The 26,315-nt window shown below is 28.7% G+C and overlaps 1 protein-coding gene across 3 annotated transcripts in view; it reads left to right on the top strand.

The window, feature by feature from the left end:
* LOC143222407 (epithelial sodium channel subunit alpha-like) overlaps positions 1–26,315 on the top strand; it is a 293,985-nt gene that overhangs the window by 257,890 nt on the left and 9,780 nt on the right. For all 3 annotated transcript variants that reach the window (XM_076448896.1, XM_076448894.1, XM_076448895.1), the window contains one exon: positions 25,387–25,461. In XM_076448896.1, coding sequence (XP_076305011.1) covers positions 25,387–25,461 — 75 coding nt within the window. The remainder of the gene's footprint in view (positions 1–25,386; positions 25,462–26,315) is intronic.

Raw genomic sequence — 26,315 nt, 5'->3', positions numbered from 1 at the left:
TAATCATCGCATAGAAATAGTACTGGTCACCAATTTATCAGTTCTTCCATCTTTCAGATATTAACTTTATTATGTGAATCAGTTGACTCATAATGTGTTTCATTTTGTTTGTTATGACCTTAAAATAATCATCGCATAGAAATAGTACTGGTCACCAATTTATCAGTTCTTCCATCTTTCAGATATTAACTTTATTATGTGAATCAGTTGACTCATAATGTGTTTCATTTTGTTTGTTATGACCTTAAAATAATCATCGCATAGAAATAGTACTGGTCACCAATTTATCAGTTCTTCCATCTTTCAGATATTAACTTTATTATGTGAATCAGTTGACTCATAATGTGTTTCATTTTGTTTGTTATGACCTTAAAATAATCATCGCATAGAAATAGTACTGGTCACCAATTTATCAGTTCTTCCATCTTTCAGATATTAACTTTATTATGTGAATCAGTTGACTCATAATGTGTTTCATTTTGTTTGTTATGACCTTAAAATAATCATCGCATAGAAATAGTACTGGTCACAAATTTATCAGTTCTTCCATCTTTCAGATATTAACTTTATTATGTGAATCAGTTGACTCATAATGTGTTTCATTTTGTTTGTTATGACCTTAAAATAATCATCGCATAGAAATAGTACTGGTCACCAATTTATCAGTTCTTCCATCTTTCAGATATTAACTTTATTATGTGAATCAGTTGACTCATAATGTGTTTCATTTTGTTTGTTATGACCTTAAAATAATCATCGCATAGAAATAGTACTGGTCACCAATTTATCAGTTCTTCCATCTTTCAGATATTAACTTTATTATGTGAATCAGTTGACTCATAATGTGTTTCATTTTGTTTGTTATGACCTTAAAATAATCATCGCATAGAAATAGTACTGGTCACAAATTTATCAGTTCTTCCATCTTTCAGATATTAACTTTATTATGTGAATCAGTTGACTCATAATGTGTTTCATTTTGTTTGTTATGACCTTAAAATAATCATCGCATAGAAATAGTACTGGTCACCAATTTATCAGTTCTTCCATCTTTCAGATATTAACTTTATTATGTGAATCAGTTGACTCATAATGTGTTTCATTTTGTTTGTTATGACCTTAAAATAATCATCGCATAGAAATAGTACTGGTCACCAATTTATCAGTTCTTCCATCTTTCAGATATTAACTTTATTATGTGAATCAGTTGACTCATAATGTGTTTCATTTTGTTTGTTATGACCTTAAAATAATCATCGCATAGAAATAGTACTGGTCACCAATTTATCAGTTCTTCCATCTTTCAGATATTAACTTTATTATGTGAATCAGTTGACTCATAATGTGTTTCATTTTGTTTGTTATGACCTTAAAATAATCATCGCATAGAAATAGTACTGGTCACCAATTTATCAGTTCTTCCATCTTTCAGATATTAACTTTATTATGTGAATCAGTTGACTCATAATGTGTTTCATTTTGTTTGTTATGACCTTAAAATAATCATCGCATAGAAATAGTACTGGTCACCAATTTATCAGTTCTTCCATCTTTCAGATATTAACTTTATTATGTGAATCAGTTGACTCATAATGTGTTTCATTTTGTTTGTTATGACCTTAAAATAATCATCGCATAGAAATAGTACTGGTCACCAATTTATCAGTTCTTCCATCTTTCAGATATTAACTTTATTATGTGAATCAGTTGACTCATAATGTGTTTCATTTTGTTTGTTATGACCTTAAAATAATCATCGCATAGAAATAGTACTGGTCACAAATTTATCAGTTCTTCCATCTTTCAGATATTAACTTTATTATGTGAATCAGTTGACTCATAATGTGTTTCATTTTGTTTGTTATGACCTTAAAATAATCATCGCATAGAAATAGTACTGGTCACCAATTTATCAGTTCTTCCATCTTTCAGATATTAACTTTATTATGTGAATCAGTTGACTCATAATGTGTTTCATTTTGTTTGTTATGACCTTAAAATAATCATCGCATAGAAATAGTACTGGTCACCAATTTATCAGTTCTTCCATCTTTCAGATATTAACTTTATTATGTGAATCAGTTGACTCATAATGTGTTTCATTTTGTTTGTTATGACCTTAAAATAATCATCGCATAGAAATAGTACTGGTCACCAATTTATCAGTTCTTCCATCTTTCAGATATTAACTTTATTATGTGAATCAGTTGACTCATAATGTGTTTCATTTTGTTTGTTATGACCTTAAAATAATCATCGCATAGAAATAGTACTGGTCACCAATTTATCAGTTCTTCCATCTTTCAGATATTAACTTTATTATGTGAATCAGTTGACTCATAATGTGTTTCATTTTGTTTGTTATGACCTTAAAATAATCATCGCATAGAAATAGTACTGGTCACCAATTTATCAGTTCTTCCATCTTTCAGATATTAACTTTATTATGTGAATCAGTTGACTCATAATGTGTTTCATTTTGTTTGTTATGACCTTAAAATAATCATCGCATAGAAATAGTACTGGTCACAAATTTATCAGTTCTTCCATCTTTCAGATATTAACTTTATTATGTGAATCAGTTGACTCATAATGTGTTTCATTTTGTTTGTTATGACCTTAAAATAATCATCGCATAGAAATAGTACTGGTCACCAATTTATCAGTTCTTCCATCTTTCAGATATTAACTTTATTATGTGAATCAGTTGACTCATAATGTGTTTCATTTTGTTTGTTATGACCTTAAAATAATCATCGCATAGAAATAGTACTGGTCACCAATTTATCAGTTCTTCCATCTTTCAGATATTAACTTTATTATGTGAATCAGTTGACTCATAATGTGTTTCATTTTGTTTGTTATGACCTTAAAATAATCATCGCATAGAAATAGTACTGGTCACCAATTTATCAGTTCTTCCATCTTTCAGATATTAACTTTATTATGTGAATCAGTTGACTCATAATGTGTTTCATTTTGTTTGTTATGACCTTAAAATAATCATCGCATAGAAATAGTACTGGTCACAAATTTATCAGTTCTTCCATCTTTCAGATATTAACTTTATTATGTGAATCAGTTGACTCATAATGTGTTTCATTTTGTTTGTTATGACCTTAAAATAATCATCGCATAGAAATAGTACTGGTCACCAATTTATCAGTTCTTCCATCTTTCAGATATTAACTTTATTATGTGAATCAGTTGACTCATAATGTGTTTCATTTTGTTTGTTATGACCTTAAAATAATCATCGCATAGAAATAGTACTGGTCACCAATTTATCAGTTCTTCCATCTTTCAGATATTAACTTTATTATGTGAATCAGTTGACTCATAATGTGTTTCATTTTGTTTGTTATGACCTTAAAATAATCATCGCATAGAAATAGTACTGGTCACCAATTTATCAGTTCTTCCATCTTTCAGATATTAACTTTATTATGTGAATCAGTTGACTCATAATGTGTTTCATTTTGTTTGTTATGACCTTAAAATAATCATCGCATAGAAATAGTACTGGTCACAAATTTATCAGTTCTTCCATCTTTCAGATATTAACTTTATTATGTGAATCAGTTGACTCATAATGTGTTTCATTTTGTTTGTTATGACCTTAAAATAATCATCGCATAGAAATAGTACTGGTCACCAATTTATCAGTTCTTCCATCTTTCAGATATTAACTTTATTATGTGAATCAGTTGACTCATAATGTGTTTCATTTTGTTTGTTATGACCTTAAAATAATCATCGCATAGAAATAGTACTGGTCACCAATTTATCAGTTCTTCCATCTTTCAGATATTAACTTTATTATGTGAATCAGTTGACTCATAATGTGTTTCATTTTGTTTGTTATGACCTTAAAATAATCATCGCATAGAAATAGTACTGGTCACCAATTTATCAGTTCTTCCATCTTTCAGATATTAACTTTATTATGTGAATCAGTTGACTCATAATGTGTTTCATTTTGTTTGTTATGACCTTAAAATAATCATCGCATAGAAATAGTACTGGTCACCAATTTATCAGTTCTTCCATCTTTCAGATATTAACTTTATTATGTGAATCAGTTGACTCATAATGTGTTTCATTTTGTTTGTTATGACCTTAAAATAATCATCGCATAGAAATAGTACTGGTCACCAATTTATCAGTTCTTCCATCTTTCAGATATTAACTTTATTATGTGAATCAGTTGACTCATAATGTGTTTCATTTTGTTTGTTATGACCTTAAAATAATCATCGCATAGAAATAGTACTGGTCACCAATTTATCAGTTCTTCCATCTTTCAGATATTAACTTTATTATGTGAATCAGTTGACTCATAATGTGTTTCATTTTGTTTGTTATGACCTTAAAATAATCATCGCATAGAAATAGTACTGGTCACCAATTTATCAGTTCTTCCATCTTTCAGATATTAACTTTATTATGTGAATCAGTTGACTCATAATGTGTTTCATTTTGTTTGTTATGACCTTAAAATAATCATCGCATAGAAATAGTACTGGTCACCAATTTATCAGTTCTTCCATCTTTCAGATATTAACTTTATTATGTGAATCAGTTGACTCATAATGTGTTTCATTTTGTTTGTTATGACCTTAAAATAATCATCGCATAGAAATAGTACTGGTCACCAATTTATCAGTTCTTCCATCTTTCAGATATTAACTTTATTATGTGAATCAGTTGACTCATAATGTGTTTCATTTTGTTTGTTATGACCTTAAAATAATCATCGCATAGAAATAGTACTGGTCACCAATTTATCAGTTCTTCCATCTTTCAGATATTAACTTTATTATGTGAATCAGTTGACTCATAATGTGTTTCATTTTGTTTGTTATGACCTTAAAATAATCATCGCATAGAAATAGTACTGGTCACAAATTTATCAGTTCTTCCATCTTTCAGATATTAACTTTATTATGTGAATCAGTTGACTCATAATGTGTTTCATTTTGTTTGTTATGACCTTAAAATAATCATCGCATAGAAATAGTACTGGTCACCAATTTATCAGTTCTTCCATCTTTCAGATATTAACTTTATTATGTGAATCAGTTGACTCATAATGTGTTTCATTTTGTTTGTTATGACCTTAAAATAATCATCGCATAGAAATAGTACTGGTCACCAATTTATCAGTTCTTCCATCTTTCAGATATTAACTTTATTATGTGAATCAGTTGACTCATAATGTGTTTCATTTTGTTTGTTATGACCTTAAAATAATCATCGCATAGAAATAGTACTGGTCACCAATTTATCAGTTCTTCCATCTTTCAGATATTAACTTTATTATGTGAATCAGTTGACTCATAATGTGTTTCATTTTGTTTGTTATGACCTTAAAATAATCATCGCATAGAAATAGTACTGGTCACCAATTTATCAGTTCTTCCATCTTTCAGATATTAACTTTATTATGTGAATCAGTTGACTCATAATGTGTTTCATTTTGTTTGTTATGACCTTAAAATAATCATCGCATAGAAATAGTACTGGTCACCAATTTATCAGTTCTTCCATCTTTCAGATATTAACTTTATTATGTGAATCAGTTGACTCATAATGTGTTTCATTTTGTTTGTTATGACCTTAAAATAATCATCGCATAGAAATAGTACTGGTCACCAATTTATCAGTTCTTCCATCTTTCAGATATTAACTTTATTATGTGAATCAGTTGACTCATAATGTGTTTCATTTTGTTTGTTATGACCTTAAAATAATCATCGCATAGAAATAGTACTGGTCACCAATTTATCAGTTCTTCCATCTTTCAGATATTAACTTTATTATGTGAATCAGTTGACTCATAATGTGTTTCATTTTGTTTGTTATGACCTTAAAATAATCATCGCATAGAAATAGTACTGGTCACCAATTTATCAGTTCTTCCATCTTTCAGATATTAACTTTATTATGTGAATCAGTTGACTCATAATGTGTTTCATTTTGTTTGTTATGACCTTAAAATAATCATCGCATAGAAATAGTACTGGTCACCAATTTATCAGTTCTTCCATCTTTCAGATATTAACTTTATTATGTGAATCAGTTGACTCATAATGTGTTTCATTTTGTTTGTTATGACCTTAAAATAATCATCGCATAGAAATAGTACTGGTCACCAATTTATCAGTTCTTCCATCTTTCAGATATTAACTTTATTATGTGAATCAGTTGACTCATAATGTGTTTCATTTTGTTTGTTATGACCTTAAAATAATCATCGCATAGAAATAGTACTGGTCACCAATTTATCAGTTCTTCCATCTTTCAGATATTAACTTTATTATGTGAATCAGTTGACTCATAATGTGTTTCATTTTGTTTGTTATGACCTTAAAATAATCATCGCATAGAAATAGTACTGGTCACAAATTTATCAGTTCTTCCATCTTTCAGATATTAACTTTATTATGTGAATCAGTTGACTCATAATGTGTTTCATTTTGTTTGTTATGACCTTAAAATAATCATCGCATAGAAATAGTACTGGTCACCAATTTATCAGTTCTTCCATCTTTCAGATATTAACTTTATTATGTGAATCAGTTGACTCATAATGTGTTTCATTTTGTTTGTTATGACCTTAAAATAATCATCGCATAGAAATAGTACTGGTCACCAATTTATCAGTTCTTCCATCTTTCAGATATTAACTTTATTATGTGAATCAGTTGACTCATAATGTGTTTCATTTTGTTTGTTATGACCTTAAAATAATCATCGCATAGAAATAGTACTGGTCACCAATTTATCAGTTCTTCCATCTTTCAGATATTAACTTTATTATGTGAATCAGTTGACTCATAATGTGTTTCATTTTGTTTGTTATGACCTTAAAATAATCATCGCATAGAAATAGTACTGGTCACCAATTTATCAGTTCTTCCATCTTTCAGATATTAACTTTATTATGTGAATCAGTTGACTCATAATGTGTTTCATTTTGTTTGTTATGACCTTAAAATAATCATCGCATAGAAATAGTACTGGTCACCAATTTATCAGTTCTTCCATCTTTCAGATATTAACTTTATTATGTGAATCAGTTGACTCATAATGTGTTTCATTTTGTTTGTTATGACCTTAAAATAATCATCGCATAGAAATAGTACTGGTCACAAATTTATCAGTTCTTCCATCTTTCAGATATTAACTTTATTATGTGAATCAGTTGACTCATAATGTGTTTCATTTTGTTTGTTATGACCTTAAAATAATCATCGCATAGAAATAGTACTGGTCACCAATTTATCAGTTCTTCCATCTTTCAGATATTAACTTTATTATGTGAATCAGTTGACTCATAATGTGTTTCATTTTGTTTGTTATGACCTTAAAATAATCATCGCATAGAAATAGTACTGGTCACAAATTTATCAGTTCTTCCATCTTTCAGATATTAACTTTATTATGTGAATCAGTTGACTCATAATGTGTTTCATTTTGTTTGTTATGACCTTAAAATAATCATCGCATAGAAATAGTACTGGTCACCAATTTATCAGTTCTTCCATCTTTCAGATATTAACTTTATTATGTGAATCAGTTGACTCATAATGTGTTTCATTTTGTTTGTTATGACCTTAAAATAATCATCGCATAGAAATAGTAGTGGTCACAATTTATCAGTTCTTCCATCTTTCAGATATTAACTTTATTATGTGAATCAGTTGACTCATAATGTGTTTCATTTTGTTTGTTATGACCTTAAAATAATCATCGCATAGAAATAGTACTGGTCACCAATTTATCAGTTCTTCCATCTTTCAGATATTAACTTTATTATGTGAATCAGTTGACTCATAATGTGTTTCATTTTGTTTGTTATGACCTTAAAATAATCATCGCATAGAAATAGTACTGGTCACCAATTTATCAGTTCTTCCATCTTTCAGATATTAACTTTATTATGTGAATCAGTTGACTCATAATGTGTTTCATTTTGTTTGTTATGACCTTAAAATAATCATCGCATAGAAATAGTACTGGTCACCAATTTATCAGTTCTTCCATCTTTCAGATATTAACTTTATTATGTGAATCAGTTGACTCATAATGTGTTTCATTTTGTTTGTTATGACCTTAAAATAATCATCGCATAGAAATAGTACTGGTCACCAATTTATCAGTTCTTCCATCTTTCAGATATTAACTTTATTATGTGAATCAGTTGACTCATAATGTGTTTCATTTTGTTTGTTATGACCTTAAAATAATCATCGCATAGAAATAGTACTGGTCACAAATTTATCAGTTCTTCCATCTTTCAGATATTAACTTTATTATGTGAATCAGTTGACTCATAATGTGTTTCATTTTGTTTGTTATGACCTTAAAATAATCATCGCATAGAAATAGTACTGGTCACCAATTTATCAGTTCTTCCATCTTTCAGATATTAACTTTATTATGTGAATCAGTTGACTCATAATGTGTTTCATTTTGTTTGTTATGACCTTAAAATAATCATCGCATAGAAATAGTACTGGTCACCAATTTATCAGTTCTTCCATCTTTCAGATATTAACTTTATTATGTGAATCAGTTGACTCATAATGTGTTTCATTTTGTTTGTTATGACCTTAAAATAATCATCGCATAGAAATAGTACTGGTCACCAATTTATCAGTTCTTCCATCTTTCAGATATTAACTTTATTATGTGAATCAGTTGACTCATAATGTGTTTCATTTTGTTTGTTATGACCTTAAAATAATCATCGCATAGAAATAGTACTGGTCACAAATTTATCAGTTCTTCCATCTTTCAGATATTAACTTTATTATGTGAATCAGTTGACTCATAATGTGTTTCATTTTGTTTGTTATGACCTTAAAATAATCATCGCATAGAAATAGTACTGGTCACCAATTTATCAGTTCTTCCATCTTTCAGATATTAACTTTATTATGTGAATCAGTTGACTCATAATGTGTTTCATTTTGTTTGTTATGACCTTAAAATAATCATCGCATAGAAATAGTACTGGTCACCAATTTATCAGTTCTTCCATCTTTCAGATATTAACTTTATTATGTGAATCAGTTGACTCATAATGTGTTTCATTTTGTTTGTTATGACCTTAAAATAATCATCGCATAGAAATAGTACTGGTCACCAATTTATCAGTTCTTCCATCTTTCAGATATTAACTTTATTATGTGAATCAGTTGACTCATAATGTGTTTCATTTTGTTTGTTATGACCTTAAAATAATCATCGCATAGAAATAGTACTGGTCACAAATTTATCAGTTCTTCCATCTTTCAGATATTAACTTTATTATGTGAATCAGTTGACTCATAATGTGTTTCATTTTGTTTGTTATGACCTTAAAATAATCATCGCATAGAAATAGTACTGGTCACAAATTTATCAGTTCTTCCATCTTTCAGATATTAACTTTATTATGTGAATCAGTTGACTCATAATGTGTTTCATTTTGTTTGTTATGACCTTAAAATAATCATCGCATAGAAATAGTACTGGTCACCAATTTATCAGTTCTTCCATCTTTCAGATATTAACTTTATTATGTGAATCAGTTGACTCATAATGTGTTTCATTTTGTTTGTTATGACCTTAAAATAATCATCGCATAGAAATAGTACTGGTCACCAATTTATCAGTTCTTCCATCTTTCAGATATTAACTTTATTATGTGAATCAGTTGACTCATAATGTGTTTCATTTTGTTTGTTATGACCTTAAAATAATCATCGCATAGAAATAGTACTGGTCACCAATTTATCAGTTCTTCCATCTTTCAGATATTAACTTTATTATGTGAATCAGTTGACTCATAATGTGTTTCATTTTGTTTGTTATGACCTTAAAATAATCATCGCATAGAAATAGTACTGGTCACCAATTTATCAGTTCTTCCATCTTTCAGATATTAACTTTATTATGTGAATCAGTTGACTCATAATGTGTTTCATTTTGTTTGTTATGACCTTAAAATAATCATCGCATAGAAATAGTACTGGTCACAAATTTATCAGTTCTTCCATCTTTCAGATATTAACTTTATTATGTGAATCAGTTGACTCATAATGTGTTTCATTTTGTTTGTTATGACCTTAAAATAATCATCGCATAGAAATAGTACTGGTCACAAATTTATCAGTTCTTCCATCTTTCAGATATTAACTTTATTATGTGAATCAGTTGACTCATAATGTGTTTCATTTTGTTTGTTATGACCTTAAAATAATCATCGCATAGAAATAGTACTGGTCACAAATTTATCAGTTCTTCCATCTTTCAGATATTAACTTTATTATGTGAATCAGTTGACTCATAATGTGTTTCATTTTGTTTGTTATGACCTTAAAATAATCATCGCATAGAAATAGTACTGGTCACCAATTTATCAGTTCTTCCATCTTTCAGATATTAACTTTATTATGTGAATCAGTTGACTCATAATGTGTTTCATTTTGTTTGTTATGACCTTAAAATAATCATCGCATAGAAATAGTACTGGTCACAAATTTATCAGTTCTTCCATCTTTCAGATATTAACTTTATTATGTGAATCAGTTGACTCATAATGTGTTTCATTTTGTTTGTTATGACCTTAAAATAATCATCGCATAGAAATAGTACTGGTCACCAATTTATCAGTTCTTCCATCTTTCAGATATTAACTTTATTATGTGAATCAGTTGACTCATAATGTGTTTCATTTTGTTTGTTATGACCTTAAAATAATCATCGCATAGAAATAGTAGTGGTCACAATTTATCAGTTCTTCCATCTTTCAGATATTAACTTTATTATGTGAATCAGTTGACTCATAATGTGTTTCATTTTGTTTGTTATGACCTTAAAATAATCATCGCATAGAAATAGTACTGGTCACCAATTTATCAGTTCTTCCATCTTTCAGATATTAACTTTATTATGTGAATCAGTTGACTCATAATGTGTTTCATTTTGTTTGTTATGACCTTAAAATAATCATCGCATAGAAATAGTACTGGTCACCAATTTATCAGTTCTTCCATCTTTCAGATATTAACTTTATTATGTGAATCAGTTGACTCATAATGTGTTTCATTTTGTTTGTTATGACCTTAAAATAATCATCGCATAGAAATAGTACTGGTCACAAATTTATCAGTTCTTCCATCTTTCAGATATTAACTTTATTATGTGAATCAGTTGACTCATAATGTGTTTCATTTTGTTTGTTATGACCTTAAAATAATCATCGCATAGAAATAGTACTGGTCACCAATTTATCAGTTCTTCCATCTTTCAGATATTAACTTTATTATGTGAATCAGTTGACTCATAATGTGTTTCATTTTGTTTGTTATGACCTTAAAATAATCATCGCATAGAAATAGTACTGGTCACCAATTTATCAGTTCTTCCATCTTTCAGATATTAACTTTATTATGTGAATCAGTTGACTCATAATGTGTTTCATTTTGTTTGTTATGACCTTAAAATAATCATCGCATAGAAATAGTACTGGTCACCAATTTATCAGTTCTTCCATCTTTCAGATATTAACTTTATTATGTGAATCAGTTGACTCATAATGTGTTTCATTTTGTTTGTTATGACCTTAAAATAATCATCGCATAGAAATAGTACTGGTCACAAATTTATCAGTTCTTCCATCTTTCAGATATTAACTTTATTATGTGAATCAGTTGACTCATAATGTGTTTCATTTTGTTTGTTATGACCTTAAAATAATCATCGCATAGAAATAGTACTGGTCACAAATTTATCAGTTCTTCCATCTTTCAGATATTAACTTTATTATGTGAATCAGTTGACTCATAATGTGTTTCATTTTGTTTGTTATGACCTTAAAATAATCATCGCATAGAAATAGTACTGGTCACCAATTTATCAGTTCTTCCATCTTTCAGATATTAACTTTATTATGTGAATCAGTTGACTCATAATGTGTTTCATTTTGTTTGTTATGACCTTAAAATAATCATCGCATAGAAATAGTACTGGTCACCAATTTATCAGTTCTTCCATCTTTCAGATATTAACTTTATTATGTGAATCAGTTGACTCATAATGTGTTTCATTTTGTTTGTTATGACCTTAAAATAATCATCGCATAGAAATAGTACTGGTCACAAATTTATCAGTTCTTCCATCTTTCAGATATTAACTTTATTATGTGAATCAGTTGACTCATAATGTGTTTCATTTTGTTTGTTATGACCTTAAAATAATCATCGCATAGAAATAGTACTGGTCACCAATTTATCAGTTCTTCCATCTTTCAGATATTAACTTTATTATGTGAATCAGTTGACTCATAATGTGTTTCATTTTGTTTGTTATGACCTTAAAATAATCATCGCATAGAAATAGTACTGGTCACCAATTTATCAGTTCTTCCATCTTTCAGATATTAACTTTATTATGTGAATCAGTTGACTCATAATGTGTTTCATTTTGTTTGTTATGACCTTAAAATAATCATCGCATAGAAATAGTACTGGTCACAAATTTATCAGTTCTTCCATCTTTCAGATATTAACTTTATTATGTGAATCAGTTGACTCATAATGTGTTTCATTTTGTTTGTTATGACCTTAAAATAATCATCGCATAGAAATAGTACTGGTCACCAATTTATCAGTTCTTCCATCTTTCAGATATTAACTTTATTATGTGAATCAGTTGACTCATAATGTGTTTCATTTTGTTTGTTATGACCTTAAAATAATCATCGCATAGAAATAGTACTGGTCACAAATTTATCAGTTCTTCCATCTTTCAGATATTAACTTTATTATGTGAATCAGTTGACTCATAATGTGTTTCATTTTGTTTGTTATGACCTTAAAATAATCATCGCATAGAAATAGTACTGGTCACCAATTTATCAGTTCTTCCATCTTTCAGATATTAACTTTATTATGTGAATCAGTTGACTCATAATGTGTTTCATTTTGTTTGTTATGACCTTAAAATAATCATCGCATAGAAATAGTACTGGTCACAAATTTATCAGTTCTTCCATCTTTCAGATATTAACTTTATTATGTGAATCAGTTGACTCATAATGTGTTTCATTTTGTTTGTTATGACCTTAAAATAATCATCGCATAGAAATAGTACTGGTCACAAATTTATCAGTTCTTCCATCTTTCAGATATTAACTTTATTATGTGAATCAGTTGACTCATAATGTGTTTCATTTTGTTTGTTATGACCTTAAAATAATCATCGCATAGAAATAGTACTGGTCACAAATTTATCAGTTCTTCCATCTTTCAGATATTAACTTTATTATGTGAATCAGTTGACTCATAATGTGTTTCATTTTGTTTGTTATGACCTTAAAATAATCATCGCATAGAAATAGTACTGGTCACCAATTTATCAGTTCTTCCATCTTTCAGATATTAACTTTATTATGTGAATCAGTTGACTCATAATGTGTTTCATTTTGTTTGTTATGACCTTAAAATAATCATCGCATAGAAATAGTACTGGTCACCAATTTATCAGTTCTTCCATCTTTCAGATATTAACTTTATTATGTGAATCAGTTGACTCATAATGTGTTTCATTTTGTTTGTTATGACCTTAAAATAATCATCGCATAGAAATAGTACTGGTCACAAATTTATCAGTTCTTCCATCTTTCAGATATTAACTTTATTATGTGAATCAGTTGACTCATAATGTGTTTCATTTTGTTTGTTATGACCTTAAAATAATCATCGCATAGAAATAGTACTGGTCACCAATTTATCAGTTCTTCCATCTTTCAGATATTAACTTTATTATGTGAATCAGTTGACTCATAATGTGTTTCATTTTGTTTGTTATGACCTTAAAATAATCATCGCATAGAAATAGTACTGGTCACCAATTTATCAGTTCTTCCATCTTTCAGATATTAACTTTATTATGTGAATCAGTTGACTCATAATGTGTTTCATTTTGTTTGTTATGACCTTAAAATAATCATCGCATAGAAATAGTACTGGTCACAAATTTATCAGTTCTTCCATCTTTCAGATATTAACTTTATTATGTGAATCAGTTGACTCATAATGTGTTTCATTTTGTTTGTTATGACCTTAAAATAATCATCGCATAGAAATAGTACTGGTCACAAATTTATCAGTTCTTCCATCTTTCAGATATTAACTTTATTATGTGAATCAGTTGACTCATAATGTGTTTCATTTTGTTTGTTATGACCTTAAAATAATCATCGCATAGAAATAGTACTGGTCACAAATTTATCAGTTCTTCCATCTTTCAGATATTAACTTTATTATGTGAATCAGTTGACTCATAATGTGTTTCATTTTGTTTGTTATGACCTTAAAATAATCATCGCATAGAAATAGTACTGGTCACAAATTTATCAGTTCTTCCATCTTTCAGATATTAACTTTATTATGTGAATCAGTTGACTCATAATGTGTTTCATTTTGTTTGTTATGACCTTAAAATAATCATCGCATAGAAATAGTACTGGTCACAAATTTATCAGTTCTTCCATCTTTCAGATATTAACTTTATTATGTGAATCAGTTGACTCATAATGTGTTTCATTTTGTTTGTTATGACCTTAAAATAATCATCGCATAGAAATAGTACTGGTCACCAATTTATCAGTTCTTCCATCTTTCAGATATTAACTTTATTATGTGAATCAGTTGACTCATAATGTGTTTCATTTTGTTTGTTATGACCTTAAAATAATCATCGCATAGAAATAGTACTGGTCACCAATTTATCAGTTCTTCCATCTTTCAGATATTAACTTTATTATGTGAATCAGTTGACTCATAATGTGTTTCATTTTGTTTGTTATGACCTTAAAATAATCATCGCATAGAAATAGTACTGGTCACAAATTTATCAGTTCTTCCATCTTTCAGATATTAACTTTATTATGTGAATCAGTTGACTCATAATGTGTTTCATTTTGTTTGTTATGACCTTAAAATAATCATCGCATAGAAATAGTACTGGTCACAAATTTATCAGTTCTTCCATCTTTCAGATATTAACTTTATTATGTGAATCAGTTGACTCATAATGTGTTTCATTTTGTTTGTTATGACCTTAAAATAATCATCGCATAGAAATAGTACTGGTCACAAATTTATCAGTTCTTCCATCTTTCAGATATTAACTTTATTATGTGAATCAGTTGACTCATAATGTGTTTCATTTTGTTTGTTATGACCTTAAAATAATCATCGCATAGAAATAGTACTGGTCACAAATTTATCAGTTCTTCCATCTTTCAGATATTAACTTTATTATGTGAATCAGTTGACTCATAATGTGTTTCATTTTGTTTGTTATGACCTTAAAATAATCATCGCATAGAAATAGTACTGGTCACAAATTTATCAGTTCTTCCATCTTTCAGATATTAACTTTATTATGTGAATCAGTTGACTCATAATGTGTTTCATTTTGTTTGTTATGACCTTAAAATAATCATCGCATAGAAATAGTACTGGTCACAAATTTATCAGTTCTTCCATCTTTCAGATATTAACTTTATTATGTGAATCAGTTGACTCATAATGTGTTTCATTTTGTTTGTTATGACCTTAAAATAATCATCGCATAGAAATAGTACTGGTCACAAATTTATCAGTTCTTCCATCTTTCAGATATTAACTTTATTATGTGAATCAGTTGACTCATAATGTGTTTCATTTTGTTTGTTATGACCTTAAAATAATCATCGCATAGAAATAGTACTGGTCACCAATTTATCAGTTCTTCCATCTTTCAGATATTAACTTTATTATGTGAATCAGTTGACTCATAATGTGTTTCATTTTGTTTGTTATGACCTTAAAATAATCATCGCATAGAAATAGTACTGGTCACAAATTTATCAGTTCTTCCATCTTTCAGATATTAACTTTATTATGTGAATCAGTTGACTCATAATGTGTTTCATTTTGTTTGTTATGACCTTAAAATAATCATCGCATAGAAATAGTACTGGTCACAAATTTATCAGTTCTTCCATCTTTCAGATATTAACTTTATTATGTGAATCAGTTGACTCATAATGTGTTTCATTTTGTTTGTTATGACCTTAAAATAATCATCGCATAGAAATAGTACTGGTCACCAATTTATCAGTTCTTCCATCTTTCAGATATTAACTTTATTATGTGAATCAGTTGACTCATAATGTGTTTCATTTTGTTTGTTATGACCTTAAAATAATCATCGCATAGAAATAGTACTGGTCACAAATTTATCAGTTCTTCCATCTTTCAGATATTAACTTTATTATGTGAATCAGTTGACTCATAATGTGTTTCATTTTGTTTGTTATGACCTTAAAATAATCATCGCATAGAAATAGTACTGGTCACCAATTTATCAGTTCTTCCATCTTTCAGATATTAACTTTATTATGTGAATCAGTTGACTCATAATGTGTTTCATTTTGTTTGTTATGACCTTAAAATAATCATCGCATAGAAATAGTACTGGTCACAAATTTATCAGTTCTTCCATCTTTCAGATATTAACTTTATTATGTGAATCAGTTGACTCATAATGTGTTTCATTTTGTTTGTTATGACCTTAAAATAATCATCGCATAGAAATAGTACTGGTCACAAATTTATCAGTTCTTCCATCTTTCAGATATTAACTTTATTATGTGAATCAGTTGACTCATAATGTGTTTCATTTTGTTTGTTATGACCTTAAAATAATCATCGCATAGAAATAGTACTGGTCACAAATTTATCAGTTCTTCCATCTTTCAGATATTAACTTTATTATGTGAATCAGTTGACTCATAATGTGTTTCATTTTGTTTGTTATGACCTTAAAATAATCATCGCATAGAAATAGTACTGGTCACAAATTTATCAGTTCTTCCATCTTTCAGATATTAACTTTATTATGTGAATCAGTTGACTCATAATGTGTTTCATTTTGTTTGTTATGACCTTAAAATAATCATCGCATAGAAATAGTACTGGTCACAAATTTATCAGTTCTTCCATCTTTCAGATATTAACTTTATTATGTGAATCAGTTGACTCATAATGTGTTTCATTTTGTTTGTTATGACCTTAAAATAATCATCGCATAGAAATAGTACTGGTCACAAATTTATCAGTTCTTCCATCTTTCAGATATTAACTTTATTATGTGAATCAGTTGACTCATAATGTGTTTCATTTTGTTTGTTATGACCTTAAAATAATCATCGCATAGAAATAGTACTGGTCACAAATTTATCAGTTCTTCCATCTTTCAGATATTAACTTTATTATGTGAATCAGTTGACTCATAATGTGTTTCATTTTGTTTGTTATGACCTTAAAATAATCATCGCATAGAAATAGTACTGGTCACAAATTTATCAGTTCTTCCATCTTTCAGATATTAACTTTATTATGTGAATCAGTTGACTCATAATGTGTTTCATTTTGTTTGTTATGACCTTAAAATAATCATCGCATAGAAATAGTACTGGTCACAAATTTATCAGTTCTTCCATCTTTCAGATATTAACTTTATTATGTGAATCAGTTGACTCATAATGTGTTTCATTTTGTTTGTTATGACCTTAAAATAATCATCGCATAGAAATAGTACTGGTCACCAATTTATCAGTTCTTCCATCTTTCAGATATTAACTTTATTATGTGAATCAGTTGACTCATAATGTGTTTCATTTTGTTTGTTATGACCTTAAAATAATCATCGCATAGAAATAGTACTGGTCACAAATTTATCAGTTCTTCCATCTTTCAGATATTAACTTTATTATGTGAATCAGTTGACTCATAATGTGTTTCATTTTGTTTGTTATGACCTTAAAATAATCATCGCATAGAAATAGTACTGGTCACAAATTTATCAGTTCTTCCATCTTTCAGATATTAACTTTATTATGTGAATCAGTTGACTCATAATGTGTTTCATTTTGTTTGTTATGACCTTAAAATAATCATCGCATAGAAATAGTACTGGTCACCAATTTATCAGTTCTTCCATCTTTCAGATATTAACTTTATTATGTGAATCAGTTGACTCATAATGTGTTTCATTTTGTTTGTTATGACCTTAAAATAATCATCGCATAGAAATAGTACTGGTCACCAATTTATCAGTTCTTCCATCTTTCAGATATTAACTTTATTATGTGAATCAGTTGACTCATAATGTGTTTCATTTTGTTTGTTATGACCTTAAAATAATCATCGCATAGAAATAGTACTGGTCACCAATTTATCAGTTCTTCCATCTTTCAGATATTAACTTTATTATGTGAATCAGTTGACTCATAATGTGTTTCATTTTGTTTGTTATGACCTTAAAATAATCATCGCATAGAAATAGTACTGGTCACAAATTTATCAGTTCTTCCATCTTTCAGATATTAACTTTATTATGTGAATCAGTTGACTCATAATGTGTTTCATTTTGTTTGTTATGACCTTAAAATAATCATCGCATAGAAATAGTACTGGTCACCAATTTATCAGTTCTTCCATCTTTCAGATATTAACTTTATTATGTGAATCAGTTGACTCATAATGTGTTTCATTTTGTTTGTTATGACCTTAAAATAATCATCGCATAGAAATAGTACTGGTCACAAATTTATCAGTTCTTCCATCTTTCAGATATTAACTTTATTATGTGAATCAGTTGACTCATAATGTGTTTCATTTTGTTTGTTATGACCTTAAAATAATCATCGCATAGAAATAGTACTGGTCACCAATTTATCAGTTCTTCCATCTTTCAGATATTAACTTTATTATGTGAATCAGTTGACTCATAATGTGTTTCATTTTGTTTGTTATGACCTTAAAATAATCATCGCATAGAAATAGTACTGGTCACAAATTTATCAGTTCTTCCATCTTTCAGATATTAACTTTATTATGTGAATCAGTTGACTCATAATGTGTTTCATTTTGTTTGTTATGACCTTAAAATAATCATCGCATAGAAATAGTACTGGTCACAAATTTATCAGTTCTTCCATCTTTCAGATATTAACTTTATTATGTGAATCAGTTGACTCATAATGTGTTTCATTTTGTTTGTTATGACCTTAAAATAATCATCGCATAGAAATAGTACTGGTCACAAATTTATCAGTTCTTCCATCTTTCAGATATTAACTTTATTATGTGAATCAGTTGACTCATAATGTGTTTCATTTTGTTTGTTATGACCTTAAAATAATCATCGCATAGAAATAGTACTGGTCACAAATTTATCAGTTCTTCCATCTTTCAGATATTAACTTTATTATGTGAATCAGTTGACTCATAATGTGTTTCATTTTGTTTGTTATGACCTTAAAATAATCATCGCATAGAAATAGTACTGGTCACAAATTTATCAGTTCTTCCATCTTTCAGATATTAACTTTATTATGTGAATCAGTTGACTCATAATGTGTTTCATTTTGTTTGTTATGACCTTAAAATAATCATCGCATAGAAATAGTACTGGTCACAAATTTATCAGTTCTTCCATCTTTCAGATATTAACTTTATTATGTGAATCAGTTGACTCATAATGTGTTTCATTTTGTTTGTTATGACCTTAAAATAATCATCGCATAGAAATAGTACTGGTCACAAATTTATCAGTTCTTCCATCTTTCAGATATTAACTTTATTATGTGAATCAGTTGACTCATAATGTGTTTCATTTTGTTTGTTATGACCTTAAAATAATCATCGCATAGAAATAGTACTGGTCACAAATTTATCAGTTCTTCCATCTTTCAGATATTAACTTTATTATGTGAATCAGTTGACTCATAATGTGTTTCATTTTGTTTGTTATGACCTTAAAATAATCATCGCATAGAAATAGTACTGGTCACAAATTTATCAGTTCTTCCATCTTTCAGATATTAACTTTATTATGTGAATCAGTTGACTCATAATGTGTTTCATTTTGTTTGTTATGACCTTAAAATAATCATCGCATAGAAATAGTACTGGTCACAAATTTATCAGTTCTTCCATCTTTCAGATATTAACTTTATTATGTGAATCAGTTGACTCATAATGTGTTTCATTTTGTTTGTTATGACCTTAAAATAATCATCGCATAGAAATAGTACTGGTCACAAATTTATCAGTTCTTCCATCTTTCAGATATTAACTTTATTATGTGAATCAGTTGACTCATAATGTGTTTCATTTTGTTTGTTATGACCTTAAAATAATCATCGCATAGAAATAGTACTGGTCACCAATTTATCAGTTCTTCCATCTTTCAGATATTAACTTTATTATGTGAATCAGTTGACTCATAATGTGTTTCATTTTGTTTGTTATGACCTTAAAATAATCATCGCATAGAAATAGTACTGGTCACAAATTTATCAGTTCTTCCATCTTTCAGATATTAACTTTATTATGTGAATCAGTTGACTCATAATGTGTTTCATTTTGTTTGTTATGACCTTAAAATAATCATCGCATAGAAATAGTACTGGTCACAAATTTATCAGTTCTTCCATCTTTCAGATATTAACTTTATTATGTGAATCAGTTGACTCATAATGTGTTTCATTTTGTTTGTTATGACCTTAAAATAATCATCGCATAGAAATAGTACTGGTCACAAATTTATCAGTTCTTCCATCTTTCAGATATTAACTTTATTATGTGAATCAGTTGACTCATAATGTGTTTCATTTTGTTTGTTATGACCTTAAAATAATCATCGCATAGAAATAGTACTGGTCACAAATTTATCAGTTCTTCCATCTTTCAGATATTAACTTTATTATGTGAATCAGTTGACTCATAATGTGTTTCATTTTGTTTGTTATGACCTTAAAATAATCATCGCATAGAAATAGTACTGGTCACCAATTTATCAGTTCTTCCATCTTTCAGATATTAACTTTATTATGTGAATCAGTTGACTCATAATGTGTTTCATTTTGTTTGTTATGACCTTAAAATAATCATCGCATAGAAATAGTACTGGTCACAAATTTATCAGTTCTTCCATCTTTCAGATATTAACTTTATTATGTGAATCAGTTGACTCATAATGTGTTTCATTTTGTTTGTTATGACCTTAAAATAATCATCGCATAGAAATAGTACTGGTCACAAATTTATCAGTTCTTCCATCTTTCAGATATTAACTTTATTATGTGAATCAGTTGACTCATAATGTGTTTCATTTTGTTTGTTATGACCTTAAAATAATCATCGCATAGAAATAGTACTGGTCACAAATTTATCAGTTCTTCCATCTTTCAGATATTAACTTTATTATGTGAATCAGTTGACTCATAATGTGTTTCATTTTGTTTGTTATGACCTTAAAATAATCATCGCATAGAAATAGTACTGGTCACAAATTTATCAGTTCTTCCATCTTTCAGATATTAACTTTATTATGTGAATCAGTTGACTCATAATGTGTTTCATTTTGTTTGTTATGACCTTAAAATAATCATCGCATAGAAATAGTACTGGTCACAAATTTATCAGTTCTTCCATCTTTCAGATATTAACTTTATTATGTGAATCAGTTGACTCATAATGTGTTTCATTTTGTTTGTTATGACCTTAAAATAATCATCGCATAGAAATAGTACTGGTCACAAATTTATCAGTTCTTCCATCTTTCAGATATTAACTTTATTATGTGAATCAGTTGACTCATAATGTGTTTCATTTTGTTTGTTATGACCTTAAAATAATCATCGCATAGAAATAGTACTGGTCACAAATTTATCAGTTCTTCCATCTTTCAGATATTAACTTTATTATGTGAATCAGTTGACTCATAATGTGTTTCATTTTGTTTGTTATGACCTTAAAATAATCATCGCATAGAAATAGTACTGGTCACAAATTTATCAGTTCTTCCATCTTTCAGATATTAACTTTATTATGTGAATCAGTTGACTCATAATGTGTTTCATTTTGTTTGTTATGACCTTAAAATAATCATCGCATAGAAATAGTACTGGTCACAAATTTATCAGTTCTTCCATCTTTCAGATATTAACTTTATTATGTGAATCAGTTGACTCATAATGTGTTTCATTTTGTTTGTTATGACCTTAAAATAATCATCGCATAGAAATAGTACTGGTCACAAATTTATCAGTTCTTCCATCTTTCAGATATTAACTTTATTATGTGAATCAGTTGACTCATAATGTGTTTCATTTTGTTTGTTATGACCTTAAAATAATCATCGCATAGAAATAGTACTGGTCACCAATTTATCAGTTCTTCCATCTTTCAGATATTAACTTTATTATGTGAATCAGTTGACTCATAATGTGTTTCATTTTGTTTGTTATGACCTTAAAATAATCATCGCATAGAAATAGTACTGGTCACAAATTTATCAGTTCTTCCATCTTTCAGATATTAACTTTATTATGTGAATCAGTTGACTCATAATGTGTTTCATTTTGTTTGTTATGACCTTAAAATAATCATCGCATAGAAATAGTACTGGTCACAAATTTATCAGTTCTTCCATCTTTCAGATATTAACTTTATTATGTGAATCAGTTGACTCATAATGTGTTTCATTTTGTTTGTTATGACCTTAAAATAATCATCGCATAGAAATAGTACTGGTCACAAATTTATCAGTTCTTCCATCTTTCAGATATTAACTTTATTATGTGAATCAGTTGACTCATAATGTGTTTCATTTTGTTTGTTATGACCTTAAAATAATCATCGCATAGAAATAGTACTGGTCACCAATTTATCAGTTCTTCCATCTTTCAGATATTAACTTTATTATGTGAATCAGTTGACTCATAATGTGTTTCATTTTGTTTGTTATGACCTTAAAATAATCATCGCATAGAAATAGTACTGGTCACAAATTTATCAGTTCTTCCATCTTTCAGATATTAACTTTATTATGTGAATCAGTTGACTCATAATGTGTTTCATTTTGTTTGTTATGACCTTAAAATAATCATCGCATAGAAATAGTACTGGTCACAAATTTATCAGTTCTTCCATCTTTCAGATATTAACTTTATTATGTGAATCAGTTGACTCATAATGTGTTTCATTTTGTTTGTTATGACCTTAAAATAATCATCGCATAGAAATAGTACTGGTCACAAATTTATCAGTTCTTCCATCTTTCAGATATTAACTTTATTATGTGAATCAGTTGACTCATAATGTGTTTCATTTTGTTTGTTATGACCTTAAAATAATCATCGCATAGAAATAGTACTGGTCACAAATTTATCAGTTCTTCCATCTTTCAGATATTAACTTTATTATGTGAATCAGTTGACTCATAATGTGTTTCATTTTGTTTGTTATGACCTTAAAATAATCATCGCATAGAAATAGTACTGGTCACAAATTTATCAGTTCTTCCATCTTTCAGATATTAACTTTATTATGTGAATCAGTTGACTCATAATGTGTTTCATTTTGTTTGTTATGACCTTAAAATAATCATCGCATAGAAATAGTACTGGTCACAAATTTATCAGTTCTTCCATCTTTCAGATATTAACTTTATTATGTGAATCAGTTGACTCATAATGTGTTTCATTTTGTTTGTTATGACCTTAAAATAATCATCGCATAGAAATAGTACTGGTCACCAATTTATCAGTTCTTCCATCTTTCAGATATTAACTTTATTATGTGAATCAGTTGACTCATAATGTGTTTCATTTTGTTTGTTATGACCTTAAAATAATCATCGCATAGAAATAGTACTGGTCACAAATTTATCAGTTCTTCCATCTTTCAGATATTAACTTTATTATGTGAATCAGTTGACTCATAATGTGTTTCATTTTGTTTGTTATGACCTTAAAATAATCATCGCATAGAAATAGTACTGGTCACAAATTTATCAGTTCTTCCATCTTTCAGATATTAACTTTATTATGTGAATCAGTTGACTCATAATGTGTTTCATTTTGTTTGTTATGACCTTAAAATAATCATCGCATAGAAATAGTACTGGTCACAAATTTATCAGTTCTTCCATCTTTCAGATATTAACTTTATTATGTGAATCAGTTGACTCATAATGTGTTTCATTTTGTTTGTTATGACCTTAAAATAATCATCGCATAGAAATAGTACTGGTCACCAATTTATCAGTTCTTCCATCTTTCAGATATTAACTTTATTATGTGAATCAGTTGACTCATAATGTGTTTCATTTTGTTTGTTATGACCTTAAAATAATCATCGCATAGAAATAGTACTGGTCACAAATTTATCAGTTCTTCCATCTTTCAGATATTAACTTTATTATGTGAATCAGTTGACTCATAATGTGTTTCATTTTGTTTGTTATGACCTTAAAATAATCATCGCATAGAAATAGTACTGGTCACCAATTTATCAGTTCTTCCATCTTTCAGATATTAACTTTATTATGTGAATCAGTTGACTCATAATGTGTTTCATTTTGTTTGTTATGACCTTAAAATAATCATCGCATAGAAATAGTACTGGTCACCAATTTATCAGTTCTTCCATCTTTCAGATATTAACTTTATTATGTGAATCAGTTGACTCATAATGTGTTTCATTTTGTTTGTTATGACCTTAAAATAATCATCGCATAGAAATAGTACTGGTCACCAATTTATCAGTTCTTCCATCTTTCAGATATTAACTTTATTATGTGAATCAGTTGACTCATAATGTGTTTCATTTTGTTTGTTATGACCTTAAAATAATCATCGCATGGAAATAGTACTGGTCACCAATTTATCAGTTCTTCCATCTTTCAGACATTAACTTTATTAGTTGTTTTTTTTTTCAAGATTTGCGTGACTCCAGAGGTGTATTTGACACCTCGAGGAGAGAACTGCCAATCTTAGGCAAGATGTTAATAACTACTCCACTGTTAGGCCATCATTTTCAGGATGTTTATCTTTTACTAACGATTGAGAAACAGCAGTTAACAGAGCATCTTGAGACTCGCATCTTTGATAAAATCAGAAAATCTTTAAAGAAACGTGTTAGTTTGGTAGGGTTCCTTTTGAGTTTAATCTCTTATACAAACTATATATAATTTTATCATTTATTTTACTTGTATTTGCCTATCCTACCAGTTTGTATCGTTTTAAATCAGTCAGAGTGCTTTTTTGTATAGCAAGTGTTTGTGTTAATTGAAAAAATAAAATGTAAGAGTCGACTTTCCTCATCCTTTGAATTTTTTTATCGATGAAGGGATGGTCTTATTATGGTGAAGTGACCAGACTTTTTTTGAACCTATGTGTACTGTTTTATGATTTTATAACTGTGTCGTGCATTTATTGATGTCATTCGAGAAATGATAATAAATACAAATATGAATTGTTATATTTAGTCTACTACTCAGATGTTACCTGCACCTTATGGCCAAGAATGCCACGACGATAACCAACTCGGAATGGACGAAGAGGTAAGAAAAATTAATTATTATACTGAAACCAGCTGGGCTGTGTTTTTTAAAAATATATACTAATTAGAGTTTGCAATAATGGGAAAATATTTGAAGAAAACTGTAGTTAGCCACGAAGAATGACTAATACTTTTCATAACAGAGAGAAGTTTATATGTATAAAAACGGCTCGTTTGGGTTGAGAATATAATTTTACGTAGAGGAGCGAACAACGTTTAGACCTTCTTAGGTCATCATCAGGATCACAAAGAAAGGAAGAGGTAACTGACCGGAAGCTAAACACGTTTGAAAGAGGTTGTGTAATTGAGTGTCGGAATATAGAGGGCGGTGTTAGATGTTTGAATATATAATTTTATATTATTTATTTTATTATTTTAATATAGGTATAAAGGTGTTCCTTTGTATTGGTTTATTTTGGGTTTAAGTTGTGTTTATTTGACTTGCAGTGTTCGAAAACGTGTGAAGGTGACTTTTTATGTTCTTTGAATCTGGTTTCCATTTTTCTACTTGTTTCTCCAATATAGAAGTCGTGGCAGTTATCACATTGTATTTTATAAATAATGTTGGTGTGGTGTTTGTCAGTGTAGTTTTTACATAGTATAGACCTCAGTTTTGTGCCTGGTTTAATTACACTTTATATGAACGAGGTGTAATAGGTAATATGATACATATATGTCGCCACGTGTATCAGCTGTGATGCCACGAGGCATGTTTATCACATAATTATGGATTACGTCTAATCCACACGAACAGGCATAGCAATGTGGGCACAACTAATCTAGACGAATATAAAACCTTTCAAAAGAGACGTATTCACATAATGAGATTAAATACTGTAGAATCAAAAGATATAT

Source organism: Tachypleus tridentatus, chromosome 8, assembly GCF_004210375.1.
Source record: "Tachypleus tridentatus isolate NWPU-2018 chromosome 8, ASM421037v1, whole genome shotgun sequence".
NCBI classification, from domain to species: Eukaryota; Metazoa; Arthropoda; class Merostomata; order Xiphosura; family Limulidae; genus Tachypleus; species Tachypleus tridentatus.
This window is presented reverse-complemented; position numbering and strand designations above follow the sequence as displayed.